The sequence below is a fragment of the Haliotis rubra genome, unplaced genomic scaffold (genome assembly GCF_003918875.1).
Source record: "Haliotis rubra isolate DU_JTF1 unplaced genomic scaffold, ASM391887v1 Scf763, whole genome shotgun sequence".
NCBI classification, from domain to species: domain Eukaryota; kingdom Metazoa; phylum Mollusca; class Gastropoda; order Lepetellida; family Haliotidae; genus Haliotis; species Haliotis rubra.
This window is the reverse complement of record NW_025767483.1, coordinates 85,056-106,183: the sequence shown is the minus strand read 5'-3', so window position 1 is coordinate 106,183 and position 21,128 is coordinate 85,056. Positions and strand designations below refer to the sequence as shown.

At 39.2% G+C, this 21,128-nt stretch overlaps 1 protein-coding gene and 1 long non-coding RNA gene across 3 annotated transcripts; both read right to left on the bottom strand.

Moving 5' to 3' along the window:
- Nucleotides 1-506: 506 nt before the first annotated feature.
- Nucleotides 507-4,926, bottom strand: LOC124260447. Of its 2 annotated transcripts, none has more exons than XR_006894084.1 (2): nt 976-4,926; nt 507-723 (listed from the first exon to the last, which is right to left on the bottom strand). It is a non-coding gene; the product is annotated as an uncharacterized LOC124260447 (long non-coding RNA). The 2 variants fall into 2 exon arrangements; XR_006894085.1 differs by having other exon boundaries at nt 507-681.
- A 113-nt stretch (nt 4,927-5,039) lies between these two features.
- LOC124260439 (MOB kinase activator 3B-like) lies at nt 5,040-19,425 on the bottom strand. Its single transcript, XM_046694759.1, has 7 exons — nt 19,371-19,425; nt 15,133-15,283; nt 13,648-13,741; nt 9,348-9,481; nt 7,735-7,850; nt 5,992-6,078; nt 5,040-5,090 (listed from the first exon to the last, which is right to left on the bottom strand). Exons 1-7 carry the CDS (start codon nt 19,416-19,418, stop codon nt 5,040-5,042), a joined length of 681 nt encoding a protein of 226 aa, XP_046550715.1. The 5' UTR covers nt 19,419-19,425.
- Between the last annotated feature and the right edge of the window lie 1,703 nt (nt 19,426-21,128).

Below are 21,128 nucleotides of genomic sequence, written 5' to 3'. Positions count from 1 at the left end.
TCTAGCTCAATGTGACAGGAAAGTCAAGTGGTGCAGGATTCAAACCCACAACCACTGTATCATGGTACAGCTAAGGGAGACAACTCAGCTCAAAAGAACTGTATTTCTCCAACCAGAGCCAGGCACCATATAAAATCTTTTCATTCTTATAAGGATATTTTGTCAAATGGACAGAATACATCTGGGAGCACTACAGACACAACTTGACCAGATATTTGAGGAAGTTATATAGTGCATGTGCAACAACTACAACACTGGTGCTGACAGTGAAAATTATTACTGATGGAATTATGAAAGACTCAACATTTATGTCAGCTATAAGGTATGGCAACAATGCACATCATGTATACAGTTTAGAAAATAGTAAACATTGTAGCAAATCCAAAGCATTAGCATAAGAAATGCTTGATAAATTGCAATTGACATATAAATGTATGGTCACGAAATAAGACCAGTGCCTCGTTCCACAAGACAATCAGAGCATTTCAACTGTTACATGTTTAATCTTTCCATCTTACTGCTACAATCGATCATCTTAGCACAATGATCAATCACCTTAGCGCTAAGATCAATCATTTTAGAGCTAAGATCAATCACCTTAACGCTATGATGGATCATCTTAGTGCTAAGATCAACCACCCTAGCGCTACGATCGATCACCTTTACGCTGCGATTGATCACCTTAGCGCTATGATCGATCACCTTTGCTCTGCGATTGATGACCTTAGTGATACGATCCTTCACCTTAGTGCTGTGATCGATCACCTTAGTGCTGTGATCAATCACCTTAACGCTATGATCGATCACCTTAACGCTATGATAGATCACCTTAGTGCTGTGATCGATCACCTTAGTGCTGTGATCGATCACCTTTGCTCTGCGATTGATCACCTTAGTGCTACGACCGATCACCTTAGCGCTATGATCGATCACCTTAACGCTATGATAGATCACCTTAGTGCTGTGATCGATCACCTTAACGCCATGATCGATCACCTTTGCTCTGCAATTGATCACCTTAGTGCTACGACCGATCACCTTAGTGCTATGATAGATCACCTTATCCCTATGATAACTTTGTGGAACAGCACCTGATGCTACAAAAATAGCCTTTGCAGGATTTATATCTGGAAGGGAGGACAACTTCATTCATCACTACAATTCAAATATCTACTGAAGATTGTAATTGAATTACACACTGCAAATATCATATTGAATATGAATCCAAAATCTGGTGAGTCAAATTCCCCACATTAGCTGTGAAAAGATGAGTTCTTCCTCTAGCACCAGCAGATCCATATTTTATCATTTCAACTGCACAGGCTAACAAAGGACATGTTTGAGTGTTAGAATTTCAAAATGAAGCTATCTTTCAAATCCCTTAACAAATTATTCTTTTTATTAACCCTACCACAGAAAATGTGTTCTTTCAAGTTACAGTTTGATGCAAATTTCTTAAAAGTTGGCCCCATTTCACAAAGGTATGATATTGCTGTTTAAGAAATTTATAATATACAACTCTGTTAATCCAGACAGTTTGTTTGTTCCTTGCTTAATGCTGTGGACAGCAATTATTCGAGCAATATGACATCAATTAGTAAATAACCGAGTCTGGACCAGAAACTTCAGGAGCACCAGCTGGGATACAATGACTCAGTCTGACCACCTGATCCATTTAATGGCCTCATATGACAGGCATAGTCTGCTGTGGGCCTATATTCTAACCCTGTATCAACACAGGGTCAATTGGTCAGTTCAAATCCATCAGAATCATTTTAAGTACTGAGCATCTGAGACAAACAGAAAAAGGACTCCTGGATAGAGGACCTAACTGATCACTGACTGTCCACTGAAGGAAGTTACTGGTTAACAAAGGTTCAACCTTAACAAAGTAACCCTCTAATGTGGCTTCATTTGAAAACATGGGACCCATAACTCAGTCTGCAGACAAAATCCTTGTTCACGTGCGAGATCCAAGACTCCAATGTGAATGACAAATGTTTGATTATGACATTGAAAAGGAACAGAGTAACTACACAATATTTACACCATGCAACAGCCATGTAATGATTCGACTGTTCATATGACTAGGTAGGGTAACACAGCAATTGGTCACAGATTTGTGGCAGCCAATGTGATGTCCTCAGACCACAGACAAGGCCACGACACACTGCTTCACAGATTTCAATAATCTTTTTTTTATTGAGACACTTGATCGTTGTCTCAAGCTGATAGCTCTGGGGGGTAAAAGATATCTTTGCCGATAATTCGGAAATAGATTGTTCTGAGCCAGTCACGAGACAATGATAATAGACGCTCCACCACTCTAGATGTCATCTGAATCTTAACAATAAGTGAAATAAAGCTCAGATCTCTTATCTTTTGACAAAGAATTTCCATGTTTTATTCCCAAACAAATAAAAACGACTTTTAACACATCTTCTTTGATTATGGAAGATGTAACTGTTTATGTAAATCTTGACTGGCAAATTTCCTTGTTTAATTTTCTATAGTCTTTCACAGGTTACCTCCCTTGAACTGGGAGGTTCACTGTATTACTGCATTATCAGATGATTGAGAAAACAAAACCTTTCATGTTTGGAAGCACTGCTGACATGGCATGTAGGATTATACTATTCTGTATTAGGAGTGGCCGAAGCCTTGTCTCAGTGTTGGAACAGCCACAAGCATGTCACGATCTGTGGACTGATAACATGATAAGGATGAAGGGTACTTATAAAACACAAATACATCCTCAGGCATTGCACTCTGATCATCAAACAGTTAAACAGCGTATGCACAGTCATTACATTATCCGAAAAACTGTTTCCTTCAAGGGGATATAAAGACACACAGTCTAGTGATTAATGCATATTGATCCGACTGAAAATGTTTGCTTTAGACGGTTCAGAGGGGAATCCAGGGTTAGTAAGTGTATGACCAGAATGCAACATCCCCTGTGTGGTGAGGATGATAGTGGCTTGGCATGAATGAGATGTCAACACTACATGTTATGACATTACTGGAGTGGTGTGATAATGCAGACAAGATATACCCTTCACCATTCCAAATCAATACGTCATACTGTTGACAAAATTGAAAATGTGTAAGAAATTGATGAAGGAAATTAACTTTCAAGTTGATCAAGACAACAAGAATAGTTCAATAGGCTTGTCTATGTTATCACACCTTCATTAAAGCTGTCTTAAATCACCCTAAGGTATGAAAGTATACTCAAACGAGAATGCCCTAGAGCTTCATCAAACAGCTCCTAATAGGTGTATTACATTTCAGGCTGGGCGGACTGTCAATTCTTATAACATACATTCAACACCATGAGATGACAGCGCCATGTTCTTCCATGGTAATATTTTGTCTTCCTCAATGTATAAACTTGCACAGACTTATATACCTTCTCAGGCAAGAGTAATGTTGCACAGAAGTTAACCTGAGAAAGTATTAATGTAAAACGTTCGATTTTGTTTCAGGCTACAAAATTGCCACAAAAACAGATGAAACTTTGAGCATCATAAGCCAGGATTTTGGCATATTTATCTGTAAATAAGTGTTTACAAAATGTTGGAACTGCCTGTCGGACATTACTGACGAAAGAGACTAATCGGTGGATTTCGGAAGCAACAAGTCAGACGCAACCAGTCCTGAGGCAAATGATGTTGATTGTTAAAGCTTGTCACTAAGGATCCTAGCTAGCAAGCTGCAATCTGTCCAATCTCAACAAAATTTGATCTTTAACCCCAATACAAATACCCCCTGCATGAAGATATGATGACTCCTCTTGGGAGGTCGTGCCGGGTGTATATCCAGACTTATGAATCCAAGGTACAATTGAAAATTCAGACCAGAATATTTCATTCTCTTATCTTGACAAGGAATTAAAAAGGATCAGTTCCAAATTTAACTCAGTCACCGCCACAGTAAATAAACTGTCATTTTTGAGCACTGCGACACCTTCACCCAAACACATCAAAGAAATATTTGTGTACAGTATGGGTCTGTTGGTCAAAGTTAAAATTTCTTTGGTTAAACAAAAAGTCTCCTAATGCTTCACCTCATTGTCCCTCCACTAAGGTGTCATCAGGTCTTCCTACTGAGAGACACTGCACGGGAGTCAAAATAAAATATTTATGAGATTAGAATCTGTCCACTATCTGAAATGCTTGCACTGGAATGACTATGAACAGGGTACTGGTTCTATTATACACCACCAGAGACTTATCTAGGCTTTAACAACACCTCATAGCCCACAAACGATACAGAATTTTGGTTACAAATTCACAATGGCATATCCTTTCCCAATAAAATAATTTTAATTTTAACCTATTTTAACATTTCTATTCGTTTACACATTTTAAGGACCATATGATGCAAGTTTAAATTCCTAGATAAGTCCCTGATACTTGTGTCAAATTTTTTGGAAGCACCATTCCATAATAACTGTACACAATCTCAAGACACTTTCAAAACATCCATCAAAAACGTCCACAGTGACACGATTACAGTACAGCTGAGAAAGCAACGTTCTTCAATTTCTTTCCTGATGTACGAATTCGGAGACACATGTTCTACACTTTTTTGAAACAATCAGATGACATGATATGATCACAAGTCTAACATTCCTCAATGATAAAGTACTGCAATAATTCCATGCATGGGCACAATTTCTTGTTTTGGTAGCCTATTTTGATGTTGCTATGTCTCAATGTAACGTTCACCCTAAAACTGCACTTTAGTCAGACAAATTAGGCCATGATTTCACAGAGCAGGTTCTGTGCATACAAACTAGCCCATCGCTCACAGACACAAAAATATAGCCCTGCGTTTCTACACTGGTAGTGCTTGGTGAAGGCTGCAATGTACAGCTTGTTACGGTGGCTGGCAACACTAGTGGCAGATCTTCTCCGTCATCTCTCTGTGAAAAAACAAGTAAAGAATAGAGTTTCTAGACAGTCAATACATAAAAACTTTACATAAAGTTTCCAAAAAGGCTTACATACGATATGCAAAATTCATGCTTGCTCTTATGAAACCATGTACACTTCATCATTAGATTCACAAGCAAAGGGATCCCTCTAGAACCAGCACCATCAGATCCTTACACATATAAGGGACAAAACTCTTCATAGCCAACTGCAGTACCATGCAAACAAGTGTGTGAGATTCTAGCATATGTAAGTGACAACTCTACACAAATGAATTGCAGCAGTAGAGACAATGTCACAGAACTATATAAGATCCTTGCACATAGAAGGGACACAACTCCATATAGTTATTTATTGTACCATGGATCACAGCCATTTCAGATCCTAGCACAAACAAGGGATACAACTCTATGCTGCCATTTGCAACACTAATTACCCCCTTCACACAGACATGTCAGATCCTAGCACATGTAGGGAACATAACCATTCATAGTAAATTGCAGAACCATGGACCCCATGAAATCAGGTATGTCAAATCCTGGCACATATAGGGGACATAACTGTTCACAGTATATTGCAGCACCATTGAGTACCACATAAACATAGTTATGACAGATCCTACACAAATACGGTGGTAGTGGTGGAATTGGGTTTAACGTCGTGCTTGAGAATATTTCGCTCATATGACGACGTGCATGCGTGTGTATGTGTATGTGGGGCTGCTTGTACTAGCCCAGACTGAAGCTGGTTTTATAGTGCTAGCCCACTGAGATACCATGCCCCAGTGAAGCATGAATACCCCACTCAGACACAGTATACTGACTCCGAGCCGACCAGTCCTTGTTGTACCCATTAATGCCGAGCGCCAGGCAGGGACCAACAAGTACCATATTTTAACGTCTTTTGGTATGACGCGGTCGGGGATCGAACCCGCGACCTTCCGCACCCCGGGCGGACGCTCTAACCACTACACCACGGAGGCGGTCACACAAATAAGGGACACATAATGACACAGTTGTACCATACAGTACAAATATTAGCAGTATCTTACCAAGGGTTCTAGTTCCTTCTTATCCACCAGAGTATACTCATTGACAAAGTAGTAGAAGTGTTTGTAGCAGGTGTTTACATGAGCTTCCTGAAACAAAGAGCAGGCTTTCACACACACATTTCACTTGTGGCCAGCATAGCTCAAAAAGCTGGTTTCTGATTGGCCAATGTAAGCATCTTGTTCATTGGTTGATCAAAGTTCATGAAAGGTAGTTCTGACATGATCCATGTCACGTCCTCATATCTTTGTTTAGAGATAATGAGAGTGAGTGAGTGAGTTTAGTTTTATGCCGCATTTAACAATATTCCAGCAATATCACAGCAGGGGACACCAGAAATGAGCTACACACATCAGAGCTACAGATAACTTTTTGGGTCATGAGTTATGTACCCGCTTGTCTTCATCTCAATTGGGTATCCTAATTTTCCTTTGAGTAACCAAACAAATTGTACTCACTGCACTCAAACTCAATTGGGTATTTTGCCTTTTTCCATTAATTGATAAATATAATAAAGTTTAAATGTTAGTGTTTGTTATTTATATTTGATCTGTTATATGAGAAACGACTGCTAGTTGAGTGTTCATGTGCCGAAATAGAACCTCTAAATATACCTCAGCTGCTTTATCTATCCACTGGTACGAAAGCTAAGATTTGACAGTTTTCTGTGTGCGCATGTACAATCAAATTTATTGAGTATTTATAAAAATACAAGCGTACTTGTACGCAACAGACGTAATAGGAATTGGGTTTTCAAATAAATATTTGCGTAATTTACGCAGATACGCAGCTTACCTGTACCTCTGACACATTGTAGATTTGTACCCATGTGGGTAATCGAATCAGGTCTTCAACCTGACTAGTGAACGCTTTAACCACTAGGCTACCCCACCGCCAGAGATAGTGAGATCTTAATGGGACTGAAGCGGCATCTGTGTCATAACTATGAAACATTTGTGTTTATGACTTCTATTTTTCTGCAGCAATGTCTCAGGGCTACTTCTAGCCCCATTCAGTGAATGCATCAGACACATTCACCTGATGAAGATGCAACAAGTGGCCATGAAACTCATAAAAAATGAGGGCTCGGTGGGGTAGCCTATTGGTTAAAACATTCGCTGGTTAAGTCAAAGACACGGGTTCGATTCCCCACATCGGTACAATGTGTGAGGCCCATTTTGGGTGCTGGAATATTGCTAAAAGTGGCGTAAACCCAACTCACTCACTCACAAACATTACAAAAGAGTTCTTATTCGTAAAGATTCATATCTTCATGTTCTTACATCTTCTAAATGTCTAGCAAAGATTTCTTTTACAAAACCATTGGCATTTTCTTCAAAATGATAAAATAGAATCATCTTTAACATTACTGCAGATCTATTTTACATATGGCTTTGACAACAAATGGGGGTAAAATTCAATACAAACTTTACTGGCTTCTGGGAGGATCAAGAGTACACCATGACAGTCAGCCAGCAATTACTGGGAGTATGAATACCTTATCCACCTGGTCGGACTTTAGGATTACTTGGTTTGAATGATGGATTGAGTGAGTTTTGTTTTTAAGCAATATTCCAGCAATATCATGGTTGGGGACTTCTGAAATGGGCTTCAGACATTGTACTCGTGTGGGGAATGAAACCCGGGTCTTCGGCTTTAACAACTCTACTACCCCATGGCCCCTACTTGGTTCGAACACTAACAACAGACAAAAGATGAGAATTCTTTGAGAAAAGTTTACATACGGCGCCAATGGCAACAAGTTTGTCAAAGTGATGGATGTAGACATGGACAAAGACTCGGAAGAGGCGACTGAGGATTTTCTTCACCACTTGAAGGTAGTTCTTGGGAAAATGTGTCTCTGAAACAAGATTCAAACAATGTGGCAATGAATCAATGCACAATATACCCTTATGGGCGGATGTACCTATTTAATAAGCTTGTCAATACTGTGCAACCAATAAGATCATTAGAGGTTTAAATATGGCTGTTTTCATATCTTACTCACCATCAACGGAGGCCCAAAATCAGACTGAGAGCTTTTGGCTGATATGGGATTAAGGGTTGAAATGAGGTATGATACAAAATTGCCATACAATAACATTTTTATTCTATAAATATTGCACCTCATTGAAGGATGTATTTTTTTTAAATGAATGCAATACATTTTCAATGGGAATTGTCTTATTGAATATACCAATAAAATAATATTTTTTCAGCTACATTAAATCCCAAAGCAGACACTCAAAAATGACTTGAAATATTTCTCAAACTGAACATTCGTGGAACCGTGTTGTCACACCCTGGTGGAATTTAAATGAATTTGCTGAAAAAAATATGAATGATCAAAGAACAGTCAGACTAAAATATCCCCAGAGCTATGAAATATAAGCCGAATGTTAAAGATTAAGGTTGATTAGTTACATACAAATACGATATTATTGTTTTGAAACTCGTAGCAGTATAATTACATTTCCTAAAAATGGTCGAAGCGCACGTACAATCTCCATAACAAGCCCGCAAGATCGTCAGAAATACACGCAGTTGGACCCATGAGAGCAGTTATGTCAACAAACGCATGTCGTGTATTTGAATCTCTCACCGTCAATCGCATGATTCTTATTAAAAACTTCATAAAGGCAGCAAAATCCTTTTAGCTACGTTCTGTGTACTTTCAATATGACGATATATATTTTTCATGATTTTTGAAACAATGACATAATGCCATAAATGATTTAAGTACTTGGGATTATTTTTATCAAAGCACCGCGCTCATTTATGCGCGTTCTGATTGGTCTGTCGTATTTTCGCACATAACAAGTATCGAGTGGGGGACGAGTCTTCTTGGAGGTTACAGAAAGGGGTGAGTGGTGACGAATGGAGTAAATGATGCATGAAGGGAGACAACTCCAATTTCTTACCACCAGATATAACAAAGGATACGCCTTCTTGTTTATTGCTAAATGCTAAGTGTCGAAGTAGATTCTTACAGCACTATCATTAACCGTGTAAGAATCTGCTCTGAACATCAATCTATGCAATAAACAAGAAGTTGGTTTACAAAAGGTCATATGCTTCGTTATTTGCTCACTAACTTCTTTCAACAATCACCCAGACACAGATCACCAACTCAAAGTCATAAACAAAACAAATTAGCACAGCATTTGGGGTCGGTTTCTATACTCCCTAATGATACGACAATCACTATGTTAGGCTTTAGTGCGTCTGCAAAATGACTCAAATAATTGATAGATGTATTGGTAAGTGGAACATGGTAATGTGTTTCTATCCACTCCATGAGAAGTGCAATATACCGAGATGTGGGGACTGATATGAAGATACAAGACTGATAACCTACCTGCAGAAACAGGGAATATGTTCTCATCATTAATCTGAGTTTCTATCCACTCCATGAGAAGTGCGATATACCGAGATGCAGGGAGGGCTGTGGCTTTCTTGTAGTTTTGACCATCACTCCAGAAGTACTCATACCTGTAGCAAGATGTCAGATGTCAGCACAGAAAAGAATTAGCCAGGATTTGTCTCAAATAGCGCCACAACAAACATAGCCACTACCAGGTAGACAGCCGGCTTCTTGTAGCATGCATTACATAGCCCACCAAAACTTAACATTCATATAATGCTGATAGACACATTCAAGGCAGTAATTCAATTTTTAGCAAGTTTAGTTTTACGCTGCACTCAGCAATATGGCGGCGGTCTGTAAACAATAGAGTCTGGACCAGACAATCCAGTGATCAATGACGTGTTGATATGATGACATGTGTCAACCGAGTCAGCGAGCCTGACATTGAGTGACAACAAGTGGTGTGACAATTCATCGATAAGTATCGATCCATGGGCCGCTGATACAGTGAATCGATACAAAGTTTTACATTGTCGTATATCCCGTATACGATACTTCAAATGGGCAACGATACATCGATGTTTAAGTTTGAATATTGCCGAATCGCGATATCTGTCAAGAAAAAGACTCACTTTTGTTTGATGATTAAAATATTTGCTTACTTATTTTCCCTTCATAAGTAAACGTTTTCTCGGAAATTCTTGCTTCAAGAACTGTGTCCGACATAACGCTCACATGTTATTATCATTTCCAAAGTCCGTGTATAAACTTAATTATCTCGTTTCTGAATGAACATTGAAAAACGATGGCGGAATTTGACGAAATACTTTAAAATGGTTTTGTTTGGATATTCAGATTATTTATAGTTGGTGTTAGGATTAAATATTTTAGTATCATGATACGTATCGTATCGTCACCCTTAAATCGAGGATTCATATCGTATCGCAGCTTCAGTGCACGATACTTTGGCATTTATCAACTGACGACGCAATCCAGTTCAGTCACCTCACAACAAGTCCTAATCGCAACAACTGACGACGCAATCCAGTTCAATCACCTCACAACAAGTCCTAATCGCAACAACTGACGACGCAATCCAGTTCAGTCACCTCACAACAAGACATAATCGCAACAACTGATGATGCAATCCAGTTTAGTCACCTCACAACAAGCCCCAATCGCAACAACTCACAACGCAATCCAGTTCAGTCACCTCACAAGAAGACATAATCGCAACAACTGACGACACAATCCAGTTTAGTCACCTCACAACAAGCCCCAATCGCAACATCTCACAACACAATCCAGTTCAGTCACCTCACAACAAGACATAATCGCAACAACTGATGATGCAATCCAGTTCAGTCACCTCACAACAAGACATAATCGCAACAACTGATGATGCAATCCAGTTTAGTCACCTCACAACAAGCCCTAATCGCAACAACTCACAACGCAATCCAGTTCAGACACCTCACAACAAGCCCTAATCGCAACAACTTACGACGCAATCTAGTTCAGTCACCTCACAAAAAGCCCTAATCGCAACATCTCACAACGCAATCCAGTTCAGTCACCTCACAACAAGACATAATCGCAACTGATGATGCAATCCAGTTCAGTCACCTCACAACAAGACATAATCGCAACAACTCACAACGCAATCCAGTTTAGTCACCTCACAACAAGTCCTAATCGCAACAACTGACGACGCAATCCAGTTCAGTCACCTCACAACAAGCCCCAATCGCAACAACTCACGACGCAATCCAGTTCAGTCACCTCACAACAAGCCCCAATCGCAACATCTCACAACGCAATCCAGTTCAGTCGACTCACAACAAGCCCCAATCGCAACAACTCACAACACAATCCAGTTCAGTCGACTCACAACAAGCCCTAATCGCAACAACTGACGACGCAATCCAGTTCAGTCACCTCACAACAAGCCCTAATAGCAACAACTGATGATGCAATCCAGTTCAGTCACCTCACAACAAGACATAATCGCAACAACTCACAACGCAATCCAGTTCAGTCACCTCACAACAAGTCCTAATCGCAACAACTGACGACGCAATCCAGTTCAGTCACCTCACAACAAGCCCTAATAGCAACAACTGACGACACAATCCAGTTCAGTCACCTCACAACAAGCCCTAATCGCAACAACTCACAACGCAATCCAGTTCAGTCACCTCACAACAAGCCCCAATCGCAACATCTCACAACGCAATCCAGTTCAGTCACCTCACAACAAGCCCTAATCGCAACAACTGACGACGCAATCCAGTTCAGTCACCTCACAACAAGCCCTAATCGCAACAACTGACGACGCAATCCAGTTCAGTCACCTCACAACAAGCCCTAATAGCAACATCTCACAACGCAATCCAGTTCAGTCACCTCACAACAAGCCCTAATAGCAACAACTCACAACGCAATCCAGTTCAGTCACCTCACAACAAGCCCCAATCGCAACATCTCACAACGCAATCCAGTTCAGTCACCTCACAACAAGCCCTAATAGCAACAACTGATGATGCAATCCAGTTCAGTCACCTCACAACAAGCCCTAATCGCAACAACTCACAACGCCAATCCAGTTTAGTCACCTCACAACAAGTCCCAATCGCAACAACTGGCAACGCAATCCAGTTCAGTCACCTCACAACAAGCCCCAATCGCAAACAACTCACGACGCAATCCAGTTCAGTCACCTCACAACAAGCCCCAATCGCAAACATCTCACAACGCAATCCAGTTCAGTCGACTCACAACAAGCCCCAATAGCAACAACTCACAAGCGCAATCCAGTTCAGTCACCTCACAACAAGCCCTAATCGCAACAACTGACGGCGCAGCAGTCAAATCCAGTTCAGTCACCTCACAACAAGCCCCAATCGCAACATCTCACAACGCAATCCAGTTCAGTCGACTCACAACAAGCCCCAATCGCAACAACTCACAACGCAATCCAGTTCAGTCACAACAAGCTCTCACAACAAGCCCTAATCGCAACAACTGACTCGAAATCCAAGTCAATCCAGTTCAGTCACACTCACAACAAGCCCCAATCGCAACAACTGACGACGCAATCCAGTTCAGTCACCTCACAACAAGCCCCAATCGCAACATCTCACAACGCAATCCAGTTCAGTCACCTCACAACAAGCCCTAATAGCAACAACTCACAACGCAATCCAGTTCAGTCACCTCACAACAAGCCCCAATCGCAACATCTCACAACGCAATCCAGTTCAGTCACCTCACAACAAGCCCTAATAGCAACAACTGATGATGCAATCCAGTTCAGTCACCTCACAACAAGACATAATCGCAACAACTCACAACGCAATCCAGTTTAGTCACCTCACAACAAGTCCTAATCGCAACAACTGACGACGCAATCCAGTTCAGTCACCTCACAACAAGCCCCAATCGCAACAACTCACGACGCAATCCAGTTCAGTCACCTCACAACAAGCCCCAATCGCAACATCTCACAACGCAATCCAGTTCAGTCGACTCACAACAAGCCCCAATCGCAACAACTCACAACGCAATCCAGTTCAGTCGACTCACAACAAGCCCTAATCGCAACAACTGACGACGCAATCCAGTTCAGTCACCTCACAACAAGCCCCAATCGCAACAACTCAGACGCAATCCAGTTCAGTCGACTCACAACAAGCCCCAATCGCAACAACTCACGACGCAATCCAGTTCAGTCGACTCACAACAAGCCCTAATCGCAACAACTGACGACGCAATCCAGTTCAGTCACCTCACAACAAGCCCTAATAGCAACAACTGATGACACAATCCAGTTTAGTCACCTCACAACAAGCAAAGGAGTACTACACACCTATTGTAACTTGGATGTACAGGAGTATGAGGCATGGTCCTGATCCACAAGTTGTTCATAGCATTACAACCTATCGCAACTCCATACTTTATCATAGGGACCATGAAGATCCAGGTTAGAATTGATCTTCAGTAACCCATGATTGTCGTAAAAGGCGACTAATGGGATAGGGTGGTCAGGCTCGCTGACTTTGTAGACACATGGCTTCGTATCCCAATTGCGTAGATCGATGCTCAAGCTGTTGATCACTGGAATGTCTAGTCCAGATTCGACTATTTACAGACTGCCACCGTACAACCGGAATACTGCTGAGTGTGGTGTAAAACCCACTCACTCACTTTATCATAGGCTTAGTGTAGTCCAACGAACAGTTTGTGGATAGGGTCATTGGATCATAAACATCAAGGTAAAGCAATAACTCACTTTGGTCCTCCTGACATCGTTGGGCAAGTCTGTTCAGTACAGTGTTCACATATTGTACCATAGAGAAGGTTAATTCTGTTGAAGAAGTCAACCACTGAAAAATAAAACAAAGTCTACCATAGGTTGGGTGGAAAAACTATGTAACCAAGTGTGTGGAGATATTTCAGTAATAAAACATCAAGGAAAAGCAATATGGAAAGGGAGGTTACTCTTTAAGAACATGACCTTCAGCCAATGTACAGGGCTCCAGATAATTTTTCAACATCAGGAGTATGTACTCCTTATTTGTTCAATATTGAGTACTGGAAAACCTTAGTGTACATTTAGAGTACTGAATGGAAGCTAATGTACTATCAGTAATCTTGTGTTTTGTTTCATATATGCACCACAACATTGCTACTCTTGTGTAAACAGGTCAATAAACAATAAAACAATACTTTTTTTCAGATAAATACGTCTGTAAATGATTCTAAGACCATACACCATTGCTGTGGTGCGTATCGGCTAAATTATTTCCTACCGTATCGTGCATATTTTTTATCTGTACAGATGACCGATACGGCCCTTATCTGGAGCCCTGGGCCTCATTCCTCAACACGATCGTAAGCTAAGATGATCGTAACTCCCATACTTTAACATGGACTTACGACTGTCGTAGCACTACGATCGTGTTGAGGAACGGGGCCGTGAATGTACCAGACTTTTCTCAGGATATCCAGTCAACAGCCTGCAATTATTCTTTCAAAACCTGTGGCAAGATTTGTTAACATTTCCAAACTTGTGTCTGGAACATTTTTGTTCTAAATTACATCATACAAAACCCAAGCTGCCCATTATCTCATTAAAACGAAATCTTTGTGCTCCATAATGCAACACAACGATCTGAGGAATCCCACATAGTTCATGTCAGAACAGTTTTTCAACAGACTTTACCATAATGCAACACAACGATCTGAGGAATCCCACATAGTTCATGTCAGAACAGTTTTTCAACAGACTTTAACCAACCAATGGAGTAACAAAAACTATTGACATTAGCCAATCGGAAAGCAGCATTTCTAAGCTTTATACCACAAATTTCAAACATGTGACTTCCATTCTAGATTCTTTCTTTGAAAAATATCAAGTCCAAATTTGAGCACAAACAAAAGAAATTTCTGGAATGACTTATAGGTGATCAAATACTTCTGACAGGCCATAGAAAATCTCTTCCGAGTCAAATATTTATCTCACTGAGGCAATAATTAGACAATGATTTGGAAGGAATCAGTAATACAACCCTGTCATTCAGAATACCCTGTTATAACCAATCAGAGATCACATGATTAGAAAACACATTCCGACCGTCACGTTCACAATGATCAGGTAGGTTCTATTTGATGGAAGGATGACCAATAACAAACATTAACAATTGCTTCAGATCTTTGCTCAGTTGTCAGTTAATAAGATTGAAGCTTCCAAAGTTTTATATGTTTATTCCCTTACCATGCACAGCAATCCAGTCATTCATGTCCTCCCCCTGAGGGAGTCGAACAACCTCTCTCAGGTCAATCCCAGCATTGAGGGAAGCATTGGCCTGTTTGTGGAGGTTGTACTTCATAGTACCATGTTCAAACTTCTTCCGGGGACGGAAAGTCTGAAATGTCAGCACGTTTAGTACATTTTACATAACTATTTGAAAAAAAAATACAAAAAATTATAAAAAGGCACTTATTCATGGGTAAATGCAGTCTGCAATTTCCTTCTCTGAGTTCTGTGTCAAATAAAATTTTGTTTGGTCTGGTAACATTATCTAATAATAGTAAATAATATAACACTAAATCTACAAACACTGATGTTTAAAAGTGAGTTCAGACCAGGAAGCTCAATAGTGTAATGTGTAGATGTGGTGAGATTTCAAGATTCATACCTCCCCATTTTAGGTATGTTATTGTATCCCAATAACATGAATCAATGCTCATGTTCCAATCACTGGATTGTATTGTTGGAATATTACGTAGTGCGGTGTTAAACAACAATGTATATCTTTGAGCATGTTGTGGTTTCTTGTCAAATGCAATAAGTACTTTCTATATTTTCGTTACAGCAAATGGGCCCTGTGATATACAACTGCAAAATTCTACTTCCAACCCGGCATGCTCAATTCCAAGCTGAAGAGTGTTTGGCACTGACTGTAAATGAGGCAAAGTTTCCAGACTCCTATCTTCTATTACTGTTACGATTCACTTGTGTATTCAGTAAATCAAACGTTATCCCTTCATGAAATCAGTGCATTATTCGTGGCCTCTTGGATAAAATATTTATGAACATTTTCACGGGAGTGTTTTTAATTGGAACTATTTTGCTGTTTATTTATGTGAGATATGCAAAATGGAATATAACCAAGCCATGCAGCAACCTGACTTTTGTTACTTTCAAAAGGCCCCTTATGGCACCGTCATTAGGCTATTGTTTGCTATGCATTGCCTTTTCAGACATAATCACTGAAATATTGCAACCTTAACAATTACATGACATGTTTGTCATTTTAATCCATTGGTATTAAACATAAATATTGATGAATAAATATCACATTTGGACCAATATATTCGTTAAACATATAGTATTCGGCCTCTTAGTGTATTTATTGCAGCTTACTATCTTTCCTTTCAGCCCAAATATGTACAGGTTGCCCTAAAGATTTTGTTGTTCAGTACTTTTGGTTTTGGTCTCCTGTCAGGCTTATTCAAATGTCAGACCTTTTTGAGAAATGAACTAGAATAGGCTTTCAAATGAATCGGATTCAAAATTGGGGTTTCATCAAAGGTGAAAAAAAACCCAGTGACATAGTTTCTTTCAGCATGGTCAGATTGCATCAAATGATTTCGTTATTTTATCAATATGGATATCAGAGAAAGGATGGATGTCCAACATTAGCTTGAAGCCAAGCATGAAAGTAAAGATTTGAAGAAAACTCTCAAAATATTATTTTTAAATAAAGATGCCCACCTTGTTGCCATACTGAAAATCAAATGTTGATGCCTTGAACGAACATGATGATGAACCCTCTTATATTAAAAAACATCCACTATCTCTCACCATGCTCAGAATACAATAACATACACTACTCCACTGTTGATAGGGACATTCGTAAGACAATTCCAGAGAAAACACTGATTAGTAACTGTATATTCTGTAAGCCAGAAACATCACAACTGATGGTGTGTTTCGAGTACAAAGAAGTTTTCATTTTTATTCCAATTCTGTTGGCAATTGTGAATTACCATGATTTGCAACTGTGTGATGGTACATGTCTGTTTAATGTCAGTGTTCACGAATGGTGTTTCAAAGTAACAGGACATTGGGTCCTGTAAGTTTCAGATGTCTGTCTGACCCATTGAAAATTCACAGGACCCATAGAATGAAATTAAACACATATTTCAGATTTAACATTTCTCATAATTGGCATTGAAATTATTAACAAACATAAGATTTATAAACAGCAAACAAGTGTCACGTGTCTCATATAACAACTTGAGTCAAAGTCATTGTCAAATATAGTCAGACACTGGGGCCTGCGGGTTGTATACTTTTTTCGAACTGTTGGGGAATCTGCCGGATTTGTCAGAGGGTCCGACTCTATTCGTGAACACGGTAATGTATTCAAATGGATGGTCAAATGGACATACCATGCCGTCATATGATTCCGTGGAACTTACGTTTCCGTGGTATTTTCTCATGACATAATTTCTCACGATCCACTCAACAAATCGCGCCACCTATCGATTGTTTACGTTCATCAGTCAATCGTCACGGCTCTGAGCAAAAAATGTTCAGACTTTCATCAATTTGCTTACGTTACAGTCATCTACTATTAAAAACTAATGCAACTTTATGTCTAGCATGTAATGCACTTTTTGTGCGATCTTTACAAACATTTTCTATAAACAAATTCAGCTTCAAAGTTTTGCAAACATCGCTCGTCTGCTAGCTGATGTCATCAATAAAAACAATCACGTGACCTAAGGGGTGAATCCCAGCTCTATTTTTTAAACTATGGAAGCCCGATAGGGTCATCTCTTAAGTTGTTTTTTCACTTTTCATTTCACGTATCCCTTTGATCAACTCTACATATTTTATGAACTGGAAATTTATGCTGAAGAAATATGACTATTGCGTTAATTCTACAAAATCGTTTACTGTATTACAATTTATCAACTTCGTTATTACTGTAAACCTACTTTGACACTCCCGGATTGGCTGTTGACAACGTGTGAGATTGTGACATGTGCTGTACGCCCGTAATTTGATCTGTAGGAAATACCACGGAAACATATGACGTCACCTGAGTTTGTGCACAATGGACGCCTGTCGTCCGATTCGGACAACAATGAACTTCAGAATGACAAAAATGTTTTATTGACATTAAATGATACATACAAAGGTATGTCGTCTAACACAAAGTTATGTTTATATGACTTGGCAATATGAGCGATCATATTCATAGTCATAAATTTCTTAATACCACGGAAACCTATGACGCGAGGGTATCCCAATGGCCATTGGACTTCATTTTTAAGTAATTCACTCCTGAGAAGATTAGTGAGAGAGCTTGTTACTGGGAAAAAACAACCAACAACTTCATGTATTGAGCATGTTGTGGTATCCTGTTTAGTGCAATATGCAATTTTAGATTCATGATACAGCTATCAGGGTGGAATTTGACTAAATTAGTACACTAGCGTAACCTTGATTCGTGGATATAAGGGAAGTGCGGCGAAATTCATATATTAAATGCATGATTTCATTTTGTATACGCACTGAATATTTTATTCATTGATTCAGCAAATTTAAAATGCCTAATATTCCACTCGTGAATAAAACCTTTGTTTACGGAAGCCATTTACAATCATCACACATTCGTGTGCCCATAAAATGTGACATCACCTTGTTTCGTGGATTACATAGTCGGTTACTTTATACCACTATGTACGACATCCCACCGCAGTAAGTATTGAAACCAAGGAAAGCAGACAACGAGAAGTGAGAAGGATGGAGCTAACGGTATCTTGTATGTACATCAAAAGTACCGTTCTGTGACGTCAGTTGAGACTTAATTTACGAGCTTGCATGATAATTCCGCAATTCACGAATCAAGGTTATCCACGAATTTAGGTTACGGTTCTGTAAATGTACAAACCTAAATACTACAACTCAGAATTCCCATCTCCTAGTCAACATGCCCAAGTCGATATGGTGACAAAAACTCGACAAGTAGTCCTCTTGTCAGTTTGTCATAAAGAAGATAGAGCTAATTTAAAATCGCAACGATATTTCTAGAGGCTACTTTAGAAAAATTAGATTGAGAAGGAGGAAGTGTGTATTTATAGTTCCCACGAGGATGTCAAAGTCGGGGGCCAGGGGATCAGGAGTCAAAATATTTAACCAGGGGAGAATATGTAGGTGGCCTTTCTGAATCTTTTTTTTTAATTTTAAAAAGATTAATTCTGTTGCACGTATAACACAGGGCGTCTACAGATCTTTAGGGAAGTTGGGTGACAACCACGGTAACAAGACTTGTCAAAATGACGAGCCTACAGGAAGCCCGATGATTCATGCCTCAAAACATCGGCCACTTTTGTTATATGCTCGGCAATAAAAGAACATGTCATGAAAAGTATTATATTCAGACTATGTTAAAGATACATGTGTATAAACATTTACACGGTTGGACCATGGTTTACCTTATCTTTCTTGAAAAATATCGCGAATGCATCTCTAGCAGCCGCCATTTCGTCTTCTCTATGAATGCTATTACCCTAACAACTATTACTGTTGTGACCAACACTGAAGATGATCTCTTCCAAACGATTTGCAAACATTTGTGGTACCCGCGCAAACGTACAAATTTCAAAGATGCGTCTTTCTTTCTAAATTTGATCAACACATGCCATCCTCTTTCAAAACCGGCGGTCAAAATGTATAACAGGATTTGAAAAATATGATGATATTTTGAAGATGTCAGAAAGTGTGAAACAAATAAACAGTAACAACAATATTGTAATAAACACGCTTTCTGGTGTGTTTCTTCTCACGGTATAACATTTAGTAAGTCTCCTCGGTTGTTGAAGTGTTGTCGATATTATCCGTATTAGGACTATTAACCAAGAAAAGAATATTTTAAATACGCGGATATGGCCAAATCGGAACAAGCCTATTAATATTGGAATATTGCTAAAAAGTGGTGTAAACCCATACTCAGTCTTTTAGCAGGGTGGTGGGTTGTCTGCAGGTCTTCCCTGTTGGAACTGAATTTGGTGTTTGGTAATCAATTCTTGGGTTATGTGCCATGTTCTTTATCAATAAGGCCAGACCAATGTATTTCTTGTTTTACATATTTTTGTCCTCAGAAGAATTTCTTGTAAGTTTACATTTTTGACCAATAAAAACATTAGGATTTTATTTTTTGAAGCGGGGAAAATTCACTTTTATTTCTTTTAAGTATTCTGGAAAAATACAACTGGAGGATCATTAAAACAAGAAATAGAATTGGTCTAGTCTAAACTTGAAATATAGGTGTGCTTATACAGTATGCATGAGAAGCAATGTATACAGGACACCTTTAGCACAGTTTACTAAAGGTAAAAGATGCAAATGTGTTATGTGATTTTTAAGATATGAGAAGTTTAAACATTTGGGACATCTTTGAAATAGTGTGAAATGAGAGATAGTTGGTTATGATGCCTCTATCAGTATCATACCAGTCACATCCCAATCAAGGGCATCAACTGTATATATTTTGCATTGGGGTAGGAGTCAAACCAATGCCTGAGGCGTCACATAAGTTTATGCAGCTGAACATAGACAAGCATGTGCAAGGTGAACATGTCACAGTGGACATTTTCTGTCCAAGTATAGACATCCATCAAATCCTGCATGGTGTTAGTTGTTTGTGTATTCAGAAATGTTGTAGAGCACCAGCTGACCAGATAAAAACTGACCATTGTCAGATTTCCCCATAAAATGACAAAAAGAAATGAGTTTTGTTAAAGATGTTTTATTACTAAAATACAGAGCAGCCTGTCTTGAAATGGGACAGGCAAGAAGAATACTATGAAATGTAATTATATGTAGTACCGAACTCATTAAGTTGGTTCCACACACATATCTTTATGTCTGTTGAAAAGACTCTTACAAACAATTGAAGTAATGCCATTGGCTCACCAGCGTGAAATGTGTAAATACGTGGAGGTTACATGTATATGGCATTGAACATTACACCCATCATATTTGTGAAAATATAAACTAGTAAACAAACCAAGGTAGCTATTTGAAAATATTTTCAAATATTTTTTTCAAGTGTTACAAGAATAATGTAAAACCATACAACTGATTAAAATCCAACAATAACCAAGTCTATGATATAAATACAAGTATTACAGTCACATTTCACAATCATCTCGGGGGAGGGTAGGGTGTGAGGTGTGTGGTGGTTTAGCCTA

Coding starts and splice junctions, on each gene's coding strand:
- LOC124260439 (XM_046694759.1), bottom strand. CDS start 19,418: ATGGCGGCTGCTAGAGATGCATTCGCGATATTTTTCAAGAAAGATAAG. Junction 9,482..13,647: donor ACGATGTCAGGAGGACCAAA/GTGAGTTATTGC, acceptor ATCTTGCTACAG/GTATGAGTACTTCTGGAGTG. Junction 7,851..9,347: donor CATATTCCCTGTTTCTGCAG/GTAGGTTATCAG, acceptor ATCTTGTTTCAG/AGACACATTTTCCCAAGAAC.